This window comes from Engystomops pustulosus, chromosome 6, assembly GCF_040894005.1.
Source record: "Engystomops pustulosus chromosome 6, aEngPut4.maternal, whole genome shotgun sequence".
Lineage (NCBI taxonomy): Eukaryota > Metazoa > Chordata > Amphibia > Anura > Leptodactylidae > Engystomops > Engystomops pustulosus.
The window spans coordinates 12,531,349-12,547,302 of record NC_092416.1 but is presented as its reverse complement, the minus strand read 5'-3'; the positions used below and the strand labels follow the sequence as shown (position 1 = coordinate 12,547,302).

General features: G+C 41.8%; 2 protein-coding genes across 5 annotated transcripts in view; both read left to right on the top strand.

The window, feature by feature from the left end:
• The window catches only part of LOC140134579 (NACHT, LRR and PYD domains-containing protein 12-like), a 34,042-nt gene extending 32,332 nt beyond the window's left edge, over positions 1-1,710 (top strand). For 3 of the 4 annotated variants that reach the window (XM_072154988.1, XM_072154989.1, XM_072154987.1), the window contains exon 9: positions 1,199-1,709. In XM_072154988.1, the coding sequence (XP_072011089.1) occupies positions 1,199-1,520 (322 nt within the window). In that variant the 3' untranslated portion in view covers positions 1,521-1,709. Of the gene's footprint in view, positions 1-1,198 lie in introns of all 4 variants that reach the window. The other variant, XM_072154990.1, reaches the window with a different exon arrangement.
• Positions 1,711-9,889: 8,179 nt separating this feature from the next.
• On the top strand, positions 9,890-15,749 carry LOC140065382 (uncharacterized). The gene is made up of 2 exons (XM_072112981.1): positions 9,890-9,990; positions 13,785-15,749. The coding sequence occupies exons 1-2, from the start codon at positions 9,971-9,973 to the stop codon at positions 15,340-15,342; spliced, it is 1,578 nt and encodes a 525-aa protein (XP_071969082.1). The 5' UTR covers positions 9,890-9,970; the 3' UTR covers positions 15,343-15,749.
• Positions 15,750-15,954: the final 205 nt, after the last annotated feature.

Sequence of the window (15,954 nt, the reverse complement as noted above, 5' to 3'; positions counted from 1 at the left end):
ATAATACTGCCCCCTATGTACAAGAATATAACTACTATAATACTGCCCCTATGTACAAGAATATAACTACTATAATACTGCCCCTATGTACAAGAATATAACTACTATAATACTGCCCCCTATGTACAGGAATATAACTACTATAATACTGCCCCCTATGTACAAGAATATAACTACTATAATACTGTCCCCTATGTACAAGAATATAACTACTATAATACTGCCCCCTATATACAGGAATATAACTACTATAATTCTGCCCCTATGTACAAGAATATAACTACTATAATACTGCCCCCTATGTACAAGAATATAACTACTATAATACTGCTTCCTATGTACAGGAATATAACTACTATAATACTACCCCCTATGTACAGGAATATAACTACTATAATACTGCCCCCTATGTACAGGAATATAACTACTATAATACTGCCCCCTATGTACAGAATATAACTACTATAATACTGCCCCCTATGTACAAGAATATAACTACTATAATACTGCCCCCTATGTACAAGAATATAACTACTATAATACTGCCCCCTATGTACAAGAATATAACTACTATAATACTGCCCCCTATGTACAAGAATATAACTACTATAATACTGCCCCCTATGTACAAGAATATAACTACTATAATACTGCCCCCTATGTACAGAAATATAACTACTATAATACTGCCCCCTATGTACAAGAATATAACTACTATAATACTGCTCCCTATGTACAGGAATATAACCACTATAATACTGCCCCCTATGTACAGGAATATAACTACTATAATACTGCCCCCTATGTACAGGGATATAACTACTATAATACTGCCCCCTATGTACAGGAATATAACTACTATAATACTGCCCCCTATGTACAAGAATATAACTACTATAATACTGCCCCCTATGTACAGGAATATAACTACTATAATACTGCCTCCTATGTACAAGAATATAACTACTATATACTGCCCCTTATGTACAAGAATATAACTACTATAATACTGCCCCCTATGTACAAGAATATAACTACTATAATACTGCCCCCTATGTACAAGAATATAACTACTATAATACTGCCCCCTATGTACAAGAATATAACTACTATAATACTGCCCCCTATGTAGAGGAATATAACTACTATAATACTGTCCCCTATGGATATATAAGTAATGGTTGGTTTTCCTCCTCAGGATTGTGGGTAATAAGCTCAGTGATGGGGGGAAGGAGGTTCTGGTGGAGCTGCAGCGCCATCTTCCAGGTCTGAAGATTCTCAGCAGTTTCCTGGGTGACATGGGGCTGCTGCAGGCGTATCTGGATTGGGTGCAAGATCTAAAGGAGAACCCTCAGCAGATGGAGTCCGTGAGAAACGTTGACGCGTTACGTAATGTGTTATCAGAACTGCGGCGGGAGGATCCGGAAGAGACGTCTCCTGATGTGAGAGAGAGGGCGGCGGAGCTGGAGAGGGAGATCCGGGTGATCCTGGAGACCTCCGCACACACCGGACCACAGTAACCAGAGGTCATTGTCATATACCGCCATATGGTCACACAGTGTTATCCAATGCCAATGCCTGCAGTATTGTGATTGTCTGATAATTCCTGTAATTATAGTAGTTTACAGTTTTGTTTTATATTTTCCCTCCAGCCCGGACCACCCTGATAACTGAGAAATATGTAAATTATTGTAAAATGTAACAATATAATAACAATATAACGCGTGATAATTGTCTTATTTTAGTCTTTATATTCACCCGTTCAGGACGGAGCTCGCTCACATTTTTGCATTGAAGAGAAGTGTAGACTAGTGAGCGCAGCTCTGCAGTATTATACACATATACGATACAGTAGTGTAGAATAGTGAGCGCAGCTCTGCAGTATTATACACATATACGATACAGTAGTGTAGAATAGTGAGCGCAGCTCTGCAGTATTATACATATATATGATACAGTAGTGTAGAATAGTGAGCGCAGCTCTGCAGTATTATACACATATACGATACAGTAGTGTAGAATAGTGAGCGCAGCTCTGCAGTATTATACACATATACGATACAGTAGTGTAGAATAGTGAGTGCAGCTCTGCAGTATTATACACATATACGATACAGTAGTGTAGAATAGTGAGCGCAGCTCTGCAGTATTATACACATATACGATACAGTAGTGTAGAATAGTGAGTGCAGCTCTGCAGTATTATACACATATACGATACAGTAGTGTAGAATAGTGAGCGCAGCTTTGCAGTATTATACGCATATATGATACAGTAGTGTAGAATAGTGAGCGCAGCTCTGCAGTATTATACACATATATGATACAGTAGTGTAGAATAGTGAGCGCAGCTCTGCAGTATTATACACATATATGATACAGTAGTGTAGAATAGTGAGCGCAGCTCTGCAGTTTTATACACATATATGATACAGTAGTGCAGAATAGTGAGCGCAGCTCTGCAGTATTATACACATATATGGTACAGTAGTGTAGAATAGTGAGCGCAGCTCTGCAGTATTATACACATATATGATACAGTAGTGTAGAATAGTGAGCGCAGCTCTGCAGTATTATACACATATATGGTAAAGTAGTGTAGAATAGTGAGCGCAGCTCTGCAGTATTATACACACATATGATACAGTAGTGTAGAATAGTGAGCGCAGCTCTGCAGTATTATACACATATATGATACAGTAGTGTAGAATAGTGAGCACAGCTCTGCAGTATTATACACATATATGATACATTAGTGTAGAATAGTGAGCACAGCTCTGCAGTATTATACACATATATGATACAGTAGTGTAGAATAGTGAGCGCAGCTCTGCAGTATTATACACATATATGATACAGTACTTTAGAATAGTGAGCGCAGCTCTGCAGTATTATACACATATATGATACAGTAGTGCAGAATAGTGAGTGCAGCTCTGCAGTATTATACACATATATGATACAGTAGTTTAGAATAGTGAGCGCAGCTCTGCAGTATTATACACATATATGGTAAAGTAGTGTAGAATAGTGAGCGCAGCTCTGCAGTATTATACACATATATGATACAGTAGTGTAGAATAGTGAGCGCAGCTCTGCAGTATTATACACATATATGGTACAGTAGTGTAGAATAGTGAGCGCAGCTCTGCAGTATTATACACATATATGATACAGTAGTTTAGAATAGTGAGCGCAGCTCTGCAGTATTATACACATATATGGTAAAGTAGTGTAGAATAGTGAGCGCAGCTCTGCAGTATTATACACATATATGATACAGTAGTGTAGAATAGTGAGCGCAGCTCTGCAGGATTATACACATATATGATACAGTAGTGTAGAACAGTGAGCGCAGCTCTGCAGTATTATACACATATATGATACAGTAGTGTAGAATAGTGAGCGCAGCTCTGCAGTATTATACACATATATGATACAGTAGTGTAGAATAGTGAGCGCAGCTCTGCAGTATTATACACATATATGATACAGTAGTGTAGAATAGTGAGCGCAGCTCTGCAGTATCATACACATATATGGTACAATAGTGTAGAATAGTGAGCGCAGCTCTGCAGTATCATACACATATATGATACAGTAGTGTAGAATAGTGAGCGCAGCTCTGCAGTATTATACACATATATGGTACAGTAGTGTAGAATAGTGAGCGCAGCTCTGCAGTATTATACACATATATGATACAGTAGTGTAGAATAGTGAGCGCAGCTCTGCAGTATTATACACATATATGGTAAAGTAGTGTAGAATAGTGAGCGCAGCTCTGCAGTATTATACACATATGATACAGTAGTGTAGAATAGTGAGCGCAGCTCTGCAGTATTATACACATATATGATACAGTAGTGTAGAATAGTGAGCACAGCTCTGCAGTATTATACACATATATGATACAGTAGTGTAGAATAGTGAGCGCAGCTCTGCAGTATTATACACATATATGATACAGTAGTGTAGAATAGTGAGCGCAGCTCTGCAGTATTATACACATATATGATACAGTAGTGTAGAATAGTGAGCGCAGCTCTGCAGTATTATACACATATATGGTACAGTAGTGTAGAAAAGTGAGCGCAGCTCTGCAGTATTATACACATATATGATACAGTAGTGTAGAATAGTGAGCGCAGCTCTGCAGTATTATACACATATATGGTAAAGTAGTGTAGAATAGTGAGCGCAGCTCTGCAGTATTATACACATATATGATACAGTAGTGTAGAATAGTGAGCGCAGCTCTGCAGTATTATACACATATATGATACAGTAGTGTAGAATAGTGAGCACAGCTCTGCAGTATTATACACATATATGATACAGTAGTGTAGAATAGTGAGCGCAGCTCTGCAGTATTATACACATATATGATACAGTAGTGTAGAATAGTGAGCGCAGCTCTGCAGTATTATACACATATATGATACAGTAGTGTAGAATAGTGAGCGCAGCTCTGCAGTATTATACACATATATGATACAGTAGTGTAGAATAGTGAGCGCAGCTCTGCAGTATTATACACATATATGGTAAAGTAGTGTAGAATAGTGAGCGCAACTCTGCAGTATTATACACATATATGATACAGTAGTTTAGAATAGTGAGCGCAGCTCTGCAGTATTATACACATATATGATACAGTAGTGTAGAATAGTGAGCGCAGCTCTGCAGTATTATACACATATATGATACAGTAGTGTAGAATAGTGAGCGCAGCTCTGCAGTATTATACACATATATGATACAGTAGTGTAGAATAGTGAGCGCAGCTCTGCAGTATTATACACATATATGGTACAGTAGTGCAGAATAGTGAGCGCAGCTCTGCAGTATTATACACATATATGGTACAGTAGTGTAGAAAAGTGAGCGCAGCTCTGCAGTATTATACACATATATGATACAGTAGTGTAGAATAGTGAGCGCAGCTCTGCAGTATTATACACATATATGGTAAAGTAGTGTAGAATAGTGAGCGCAGCTCTGCAGTATTATACACATATATGATACAGTAGTGTAGAATAGTGAGCGCAGCTCTGCAGTATTATACACATATATGATACAGTAGTGTAGAATAGTGAGCACAGCTCTGCAGTATTATACACATATATGATACAGTAGTGTAGAATAGTGAGCGCAGCTCTGCAGTATTATACACATATATGATACAGTAGTGTAGAATAGTGAGCGCAGCTCTGCAGTATTATACACATATATGATACAGTAGTGTAGAATAGTGAGCGCAGCTCTGCAGTATTATACACATATATGATACAGTAGTGTAGAATAGTGAGCGCAGCTCTGCAGTATTATACACATATATGGTAAAGTAGTGTAGAATAGTGAGCGCAACTCTGCAGTATTATACACATATATGATACAGTAGTTTAGAATAGTGAGCGCAGCTCTGCAGTATTATACACATATATGATACAGTAGTGTAGAATAGTGAGCGCAGCTCTGCAGTATTATACACATATATGATACAGTAGTGTAGAATAGTGAGCGCAGCTCTGCAGTATTATACACATATATGATACAGTAGTGTAGAATAGTGAGCGCAGCTCTGCAGTATTATACACATATATGGTACAGTAGTGCAGAATAGTGAGCGCAGCTCTGCAGTATTATACACATATATGGTACAGTAGTGTAGAATAGTGAGCGCAGCTCTGCAGTATTATACACATATATGATACAGCCGTGTAGAATAGTGAGCGCAGCTCTGCAGTATTATACACATATATGATACGGTAGTGTAGAATAGTGAGCGCAGCTCTGCAGTATTATACACATATATGATACAGTAGTGTAGAATAGTGAGTGCAGCTCTGCAGTATTATACACATATGGTACAGTAGCGTAGAATAGTGAGCGCAGCTCTGCAGTATTATACACATATATGATACAGTAGTGTAGAATAGTGAGCGCAGCTCTGCAGTATTATACACATATATGATACAGTAGTGTAGAATAGTGAGTGCAGCTCTGCAGTATTATACACATATATAATATAGTAGTGTAGAATAGTGAGCGCAGCTCTGCAGTATTATACACATATATGGTACAGTAGCGTAGAATAGTGAGCGCAGCTCTGCAGTATTATACACATATATGGCAAAGTAGTGTAGAATAGTGAGCGCAGCTCTGCATTATTATACACATATATGATACAGTAGTGTAGAATAGTGAGCACAGCTCTGCAGTATTATACACATATATGATACAGTAGTGTAGAATAGTGAGCGCAGCTCTGCAGTATTATACACATATATGATACAGTAGTGTAGAATAGTTAGCGCAGCTCTGCAGTATTATACACATATATGATACAGTAGTGTAGAATAGTGAGCGCAGCTCTATAGTATTATACACATATATGATACAGTAGTGCAGAATAGTGAGCGCAGCTCTGCAGTATTATACACATATATGATATAGTAGTGTAGAATAGTGAGCGCAGCTCTGCAGTATTATACATATATATGATACAGTAGTGTAGAATAGTGAGCGCAGCTCTGCAGTATTATACACATATATGATACAGTAGTGTAGAATAGTGAGCGCAGCTCTGCAGTATTATACACATATATGATACAGTAGTGCAGAATAGTGAGCGCAGCTCTGCAGTATTATACACATACATGGTACAGTAGTGTAGAATAGTGAGCGCAGCTCTGCAGTATTATACACATATATGGTACAGTAGTGTAGAATAGTGAGCGCAGCTCTGCAGTATTATACACATATATGGTACAGTAGTGTAGAATAGTGAGCGCAGCTCTGCAGTATTATACACATATATGATACAGTAGTGCAGAATAGTGAGCGCAGCTCTGCAGTATTATACACATATATGATACAGTAGTGCAGAATAGTGAGCGCAGCTCTGCAGTATTATACACATATGGTACAGTAACGTAGAATAGTGAGCGCAGCTCTGCAGTATTATACACATATATGATACAGTAGTGTAGAATAGTGAGCGCAGCTCTGCAGTATTATACACATATATGATACAGTAGTGTAGAATAGTGAGCGCAGCTCTGCAGTATTATACACATATATGATACAGTAGTGTAGAATAGTGAGCGCAGCTCTGCAGTATTATACACATATATGATACAGTAGTGTAGAATAGTGAGCGCAGCTCTGCAGTATTATACACATATATGATATAGTAGTGTAGAATAGTGAGCGCAGCTCTGCAGTATTATACACATATATGATACAGTAGTGTAGAATAGTGAGCGCAGCTCTGCAGTATTATACACATATATGATACAGTAGTGTAGAATAGTGAGTGCAGCTCTGCAGTATTATACACATATATGGTACAGTAGTGTAGAATAGTGAGCGCAGCTCTGCAGTATTATACACATATATGATACAGTAGTGTAGAATAGTGAGCGCAGCTCTGCAGTATTATACACATATATGGTAAAGTAGTGTAGAATAGTGAGCTCAACTCTGCAGTATTATACACATATATGATACAGTAGTTTAGAATAGTGAGCGCAGCTCTGCAGTATTATACACATATATGATACAGTAGTGTAGAATAGTGAGCGCAGCTCTGCAGTATTATACACATATATGATACAGTAGTGTAGAATAGTGAGCGCAGCTCTGCAGTATTATACACATATATGATACAGTAGTGTAGAATAGTGAGCGCAGCTCTGCAGTATTATACACATATATGGTACAGTAGTGCAGAATAGTGAGCGCAGCTCTGCAGTATTATACACATATATGGTACAGTAGTGCAGAATAGTGAGCGCTGCTCTGCAGTATTATACACATATATGATACAGCCGTGTAGAATAGTGAGCGCAGCTCTGCAGTATTATACACATATATGATACAGTAGTGTAGAATAGTGAGCGCAGCTCTGCAGTATTATACACATATATGGTACAGTAGTGTAGAATAGTGAGCGCAGCTCTGCAGTATTATACACATATATGATACGGTAGTGTAGAATAGTGAGCGCAGCTCTGCAGTATTATACACATATATGATACAGTAGTGTAGAATAGTGAGTGCAGCTCTGCAGTATTATACACATATGGTACAGTAGCGTAGAATAGTGAGCGCAGCTCTGCAGTATTATACACATATATGATACAGTAGTTTAGAATAGTGAGCACAGCTCTGCAGTATTATACACATACATGATACAGTAGTGTAGAATAGTGAGCGCAGCTCTGCAGTATTATACACATATATGATACAGTAGTGTAGAATAGTGAGCGCAGCTCTGCAGTATTATACACATATATGATACAGTAGTGTAGAATAGTGAGTGCAGCTCTGCAGTATTATACACATATATAATATAGTAGTGTAGAATAGTGAGCGCAGCTCTGCAGTATTATACACATATATGGTACAGTAGCGTAGAATAGTGAGCGCAGCTCTGCAGTATTATACACATATATGGCAAAGTAGTGTAGAATAGTGAGCGCAGCTCTGCATTATTATACACATATATGATACAGTAGTGTAGAATAGTGAGCACAGCTCTGCAGTATTATACACATATATGATACAGTAGTGTAGAATAGTGAGCGCAGCTCTGCAGTATTATACACATATATGATACAGTAGTGTAGAATAGTGAGCGCAGCTCTGCAGTATTATACACATATATGATACAGTAGTGTAGAATAGTGAGCGCAGCTCTATAGTATTATACACATATATGATACAGTAGTGCAGAATAGTGAGCGCAGCTCTGCAGTATTATACACATATATGATATAGTAGAGTAGAATAGTGAGCGCAGCTCTGCAGTATTATACACATATATGATACAGTAGTGTAGAATAGTGAGCGCAGCTCTGCAGTATTATACACATATATGATACAGTAGTGTAGAATAGTGAGCGCAGCTCTGCAGTATTATACACATATATGATACAGTAGTGCAGAATAGTGAGCGCAGCTCTGCAGTATTATACACATACATGGTACAGTAGTGTAGAATAGTGAGCGCAGCTCTGCAGTATTATACACATATATGGTACAGTAGTGTAGAATAGTGAGCGCAGCTCTGCAGTATTATACACATATATGGTACAGTAGTGTAGAATAGTGAGCGCAGCTCTGCAGTATTATACACATATATGATACAGTAGTGCAGAATAGTGAGCGCAGCTCTGCAGTATTATACACATATATGATACAGTAGTGCAGAATAGTGAGCGCAGCTCTGCAGTATTATACACATATGGTACAGTAACCTAGAATAGTGAGCGCAGCTCTGCAGTATTATACACATATATGATACAGTAGTGTAGAATAGTGAGCGCAGCTCTGCAGTATTATACACATATATGATACAGTAGTGTAGAATAGTGAGCGCAGCTCTGCAGTATTATACACATATATGATACAGTAGTGTAGAATAGTGAGCGCAGCTCTGCAGTATTATACACATATATGATACAGTAGTGTAGAATAGTGAGCGCAGCTCTGCAGTATTATACACATATATGATACAGTAGTGCAGAATAGTGAGCGCAGCTCTGCAGTATTATACACATATATGGTACAGTAGTGTAGAATAGTGAGCGCAGCTTTGCAGTATTATACACATATATGATACAGTAGTGTAGAATAGTGAGCGCAGCTCTGCAGTATTATACACATATATGATACAGTAGTGTAGAATAGTGAGCGCAGCTCTGCAGTATTATACACATATATGATACAGTAGTGTAGAATATTAGAATATTATCCCATAAACTGGAGCAGCCTGAGGTCCACCAGCACCGGCACCAGTACACACACTTCTTACCAGGCTCCTATAATACAGAGAGAAAAGTAGTTCCCCCTCCTCCGCGGAGGGACACACGCACCGCGCCACCGTTGTGCGCCGCGTCCCGCGGAGAGATCTGTGTGGAGGAGCCGCGCGCGCGGTGCCAGTACCAGGAGCGGGTCCAGTATGGAGAACCGGGCAGAGAGGTGGGCACCGGGTGATGTGTCACTGCTGGGCGGGTGTAGGACGTGTAATCACCCCTGATGTCACCCGTCTGCGCTGTGTACGGGCTCCGGGCCTCACTGCGGCCTTATTCATCCTATAGGCCTGACACGGGGGAGGGGTCATATTGTGTCAGGCCACGCCCCTCCTCACCCTGCCGATAGTGGGCGGGTCCTTGTTACCTTAAAGGGGTGTCCAGGCCCAGACCATGAACCTCTGACCTTTCATACTATCCCTTTAAGGCTCCTCCTTCCCCCATCACTGGCCAGTTGTCATGGTGACCATATATCCTCCATATTTAATAAGACGCGCCACCTCCTGCCCAGCGCTGCGCATGCGCCTGACTACGACTACGCTTAGAGCTGCACTTCCCTTTATGCAAATTAACCTCTTAAAGCCTGGAGATGAGTGCTGCCTCCGGAGGACGTCCGGGGGGAGGGGGGGCTGGGTGTTGTTTATTTAGCAATAAAAAAACATGGACGGATAAATACATGAAAAACTAAGAAAAAAGGAGTGTAAATAAAAATGTTTTAAACCTTTTATTAGTACGGACCGGTCCGTGAACGTCCCCGGCACCAGAACCTGCACATCACAAGAAAATGTCTACATGTCAAAAAAGAACAAAATGTCTAATTTCCCCCCCAAAATGGTACAAAAAAAAATGTTACGAAATTTTTCATGATAAAATTGTGTCCCGTAGGATCAGAGGTGTCTCAGAAGGAAGAGGGAATAATTGAGGTTTTCGGCAATGAAAAATAAAAAAAAAAACGGATTGGCCGTGATTTTTCAGGCCACTTTCACATCTTACGTTGCGTTTTGCAATGCAGTACGACAGCGGAGGGGAGGGGCCTAATTACATTGATGTTAACATCGGCGTTTACAACGTGTTAACATTCGGTAAACGTCGCTTTTACAAAACGCAAATGTTAACCATTAGTGACCGCTGTATCGGGTTCTGATTGGAGGGGGGTTGCAGGGCGTCGGGTCCTGCTGGTGCCGGCGCCGGTCCTAACACTTGGAATCGGAAAAAGAGCCGATACTACTGGGTGCTTAACCCCTTAGACACAGTTGAACATTGGGGGTCATTTACTAAGGGCCCGATTCGCGTTTTCCCGACGTGTTACCCGAATATTTCCAATTTGCGCCAATTTTCCCTGAATTGCCCCGGGATTGTGGCGCACGCGATCGGATTGTGGCGCATCGGCGCCGGCATGCGCGCGACGGAAATCGGGGGGTGTGGCCAAACGAAAACCCGACGTATTCGGAAAAACCGCCGCATTTAAAAAACGAAAAAGTGTCGCTTCCGAAGCGCTTACCTTCACCTGGTCCGAGGTGGTGCATTCCGGCGCGATGAGATGACTTTCAGTGCAGCAGCGCCACCTGGTGGACGGCGGAGGAACTACCTTCATAAATCCCGGCCGGACCCGAATCCTGTGCAGAGAACGCGCCGCTGGATCGCGAATGGACCGGGTAAGTAGATCTGCCCCATTGACTGTGTTATCTAAGCGGATGCAGAGGGATAAGGCTCCTGCTCCCACCCATCAGCACCCCACAGCAGGGTGTCACAGGCAGCTGGTGACATGACATGCAGCCCCGGGGTCCTCTGAGGGACATCTGTATGTAGTATCTTTCTATAAGGCCAGAGGTACATGCGATTGCAGACCTTCTACAGACCGAGGGCCCAAACTACAACCGGAACCCACTTATTTATTACACACAGCAATTTATAGTGGACCTATCAGGACCTTATGGACCGGTGGCTTAGTGTCGCCCTTTGACCACTGTTAAAATAAAAGCTTTATTGGTCGGGTGCTCCGTGCACGGTTGCACAGTGAAGCCGGTGCGCTACACCAGTGATTTTCAACCAGTATGCCGTGACACATGGTCGGGTGTGCCGCGGGGAAATTTCCCCAAACTATGTTGCCCCCTGTGTTTTGTTTCCCGGCAATGCGCAGCGATGCGCAGTCACGGCTTCTTACAATGTAGGAGACGTGTACGATAACATATGCGCAAGCTTTGAACCTCGTGCGACAAAATGACGCCACCAAGGCCGGCGCATCATCCTGAGAGCAGAGAGACTCTCGCATTTGCCCACCGCCAAGGTAATGCCCACCAATAATGCTGACTATATGAGCTTTTGCCTGAGTATATGAACTGTTGGCAGAATACTCAGCATATGAGCTGGTACTTGTAGTACTCCAGCAGTATACTGCATATAACAATGAGAAATGTAAAATGAGAAATACTATAGTCATGAGGCTGGAGTACTACAAGTACCAGCTCATATGCTGAGTATATGAGGTGGCACTTGTACTCTTGCCTCATGGCCATAGTACTTCTCATTGTACCCCTTTATTTTGCAGTATATGAGCCACATAATAATCAGCACCATATACTAAAAACAGGGAGAAACTGAGAACTGTTGAGGAAGAGCTTTGTGTGTGTCTTTCCACCATTCCTGCCAGGATATCCCTTTTGTGTTTATCGAAACAGGCCCAGGTTTCACACTGAGTAAAATAAATTTAGAATCTATATTATTAACTATATGTATAATATGACTGTTTTAGTGTCATTTTGTGCTATTTTGGTTGTTGGTGTGCCCCAGGATTTTCTAAGTATAAAAAGTGTGCCGCGGCTCAAAAAAGGTTGAAAATCACTGCACTACACCACGACTTTACTGCGCATGCGCCATAGTTACGGCCCATGACGCTGCGGTGTAGCGCTCCGGCTTCATTGTAGAACTGTGACGGCACAAGAGATGAGCCCGAGGAACCTGATTGCGCTCATCTCTAGGTAAGTATAAAGTTGTTTTTAATCACAGCCAGGGAGGGCTGTAGATTTGGGACACTAAAAAGCTGCCGAAAACGACCGAGAAATGACCTGGTCACTAACGTGGAAAACGTCTGGAGATAAAGGGTTAACAGCAATGTAATTGGGCTCCTCCCTTCAGTAATGTATTCAAAAATGCAAATGTGTAAAAAATGCAACCTAACAGTCCGGTGATAAAACCCTAAAATTTTGGTTAAATGGCCCTGAGGGGCTCTGGTTTTATTCACTTTTTGGCATCAGATATTAGCACATTTAACACCTTATATCCCCTGAGTGCAGATGGACAAATAGTTGTGTCCGGGTGAAAGTCCACTAAACCGTGAGGACCCTCAAAATTAAAATAATTCACTTAGTTTGTAGCATCTCATAGGGGCTAGTACTTTATTCCATGGAGCTAGCACCCCCCTCTGGTAGGGGATGAAACGTCCTTTCTAGATTTCCCTCTTTTATGTGAAATCTCACCCATCACACAGGCAGTCCACGACTTAAGGACACCCAACTAGGCTGATCCTGGAAAAAACAACCCCTCTTTCAACAGCAACTATGGAAAAATCTGAAAAAGTTCTGGTTCAGAGGGTAATGATAAAGTGCTTGATCCATAAAGTTCAAAATTAGACAGGTCGCCAAGGGGTCAAAGAGATATTCCAGGAAATTGGGATGGGCAGTACAGGTAATAAAGCGTCATTCCCACGGTAGGTGGGCCCTGGATCTATCTGCTTCAGGTCCCAACCAGTATCCCTGGAAAACCCCTTTAACGACGCTTCTTAAAGACGTGGCATATGCAGGAGGTTTAGCGTCTTCTTTGGTTTCCCAGAATGTCGAATGGACACGTTAGATGAAGTGTGAACATAGTCATAGACATAAAACATATCTGAGATGCAGCTCTGGTGAGCGGAGCGTTCGTTCTGATGTCTATATCGTCTTTCTTTTTTGTTTGTTTTCCTTGAAGGTCATCAGAAGGAGAACCATTATCCTCCTCCCAAGACATAATTATCCGGGAGATCAGCAGCACAGATGTCCCTGTAGTTTCACCAGGAGAAAGCACCAGGGCAGCGGAGAAGAAGCAGCATCACACTCACTCCAGATCTTCCGTCGTGCCGTCCTCCCATCACAGGTCTTCTCAGTCTCAGGACAGACATTCGTCTTCCAGTGTTGGGGCGTTAGATCTGCAGTCTGTGGTGGGGAGGTCTGGTTCTTCCTCTATCTCCGGGATCACCGTTCCCATCCGCCTGGACGCTCTGTCCTATCTGCTGAACAATGCTGTATTAGGGGCCTACAAAACGCCTGCTCAGATGCCATGCTACCCACCGATGTACCCACCATGTGCATACACGCAGATGGGGTATCCCTATGGTGCATGCATGAATTCCCCTCAATGTAATATGCCTTTTATGAATCAGTTTCCTGTATGCCAGCCGGGCGCAATGCCTTTTGGCACCCAACAAAGTGTCCAAACCTGCCAAAATCCAATGCCCAATTTTAACCAGTGCATGGGCGTAACTACCTCCAACCCAAACCAGGCCATATTTTCCGGTATGCAACCCCAAACTGGAATGCTCTTCAGTACTAGCACAATGAACGCAACTCCTACAGCACTAGACAAAAGTCAGACAGCTCAATCAGACAGTAGTACGTGGCCCCAGAGGGCTAGCGTAGGGTTTGGAAATAATCAAGGTCCTTCCTCCTCCTCCAACTATGAAAAGCAAAGCTCCTCACCACCACAACGGGGTTTGGTAAGGTTTCAAGATAATCAGAATGAAGACCGCTGGTCTAGTAGACCTCAAGGCAGCTTTAGCAGGGGAAGGGGCAGAGGGGACTTTAGGGGTCGACCATGGCAAGGTAACTCCAATGGAACAGAAAGACGATTTGGGGACAGATCATGGAACATGGATTCCGGGGGTCGGAGAAGATTCCAGGAAAGTCCTGAAAGGGGCAATTCTTTTAAACGTGGTCGCTGGCAGGACAGCAGAGGAAGAGATGGAGATAACCGAGATAGCTGGCAACAAAGAAACAAGCAAGGTTTCTCTCCACCTTGGGTTAAGGCAGGAACTTCTCAAGACAGGTTTAAGTCAAACGAAGAAGAAAAAGTCGCTGCCAAGACTGATGAATCCAACGACCAAGATGAAGATTGGGAGATGGAATATGTAGGAGAACCTGTGGACGCTAAGACTACTGAGCAGAGTCCTGCATCTCCTTTACCTTCTTCCTCAAAAACTTGTGAAACTCCTCCAAATCTTACGGCATTGGAAAAGTCAGTAGATGATAACGAAGACGAAAGCAAGAAGGGGGATGCTACAAGCCTGACCCAGGAGAAGGAAGAAGGTGAATGGGATTCCAGTTCCGACAAAACAGACAAAACAAACGTAGAGGAGATGCAAATAAAACCAGAGGTCAACAATGAAAATCCGGCTCAGGAGTCATATGTGGTGGAGAAAGTGGAAGAGGTCCTCAACTGTGTATTATCTGTAGATGACAACAGTGGGATCCTAGTGATGGTAGACCCATAAGACCGGTAACCTCGCCACTGGTTTACCTAGTTTAGTTGTTTGGATTGTCATTTGTAAAAAATCCTGTTGAAAGTTTCAGTCTTCGGGAAAGAGATTTTAATAGTCTGTTTTTGACTGAGACCGTGAGCCAAAATTCACCTTCTGCTGTCGGAAATATACAGGCTCAAGCAAGGAATATGAGAAGTAAAGGGTGGCAGAAGATTCCTTGAAGATAATACCTTGAAGGACTGCAATACGAGTTTACTTTCTTAAGTTCTAGGTTTCTTCCCATGAAGATAATACAATGACAGGTTGATTGTTCAATCTGTCTTGAAGAAGGTCTACCCATAGTTTGGAGGACCTTGTGAATATTAGACATCGTCTGGTCCTGCTGACACTGAACCTTGATTCTCTGATCTGAATTTAGATGGAGTCTTGATGGCAAAACTCCACTGTAGGCACTTTAGGCACTTTAGGAGATGCCAAATCTCAGTGGGTGCTGTACCAATGCAAACCAGCGTCCAAGTTTACAGTTGTGTTTCTCCACGCCCAGTTGGAGGAATGAAAAAAACACATTATTGAAAAATTTTACAGATCCACCTATTTAGGTAGAACCAACTGACTTCCAATCTG

Bases quoted from the DNA above. Each gene is read 5' to 3' on its own strand.
- LOC140065382 (XM_072112981.1), top strand. From the start codon at position 9,971: ATGGAGAACCGGGCAGAGAG. The intron at 9,991-13,784 runs GTGGGCACCGGG...TTTTCCTTGAAG, and splicing joins ATGGAGAACCGGGCAGAGAG to GTCATCAGAAGGAGAACCAT.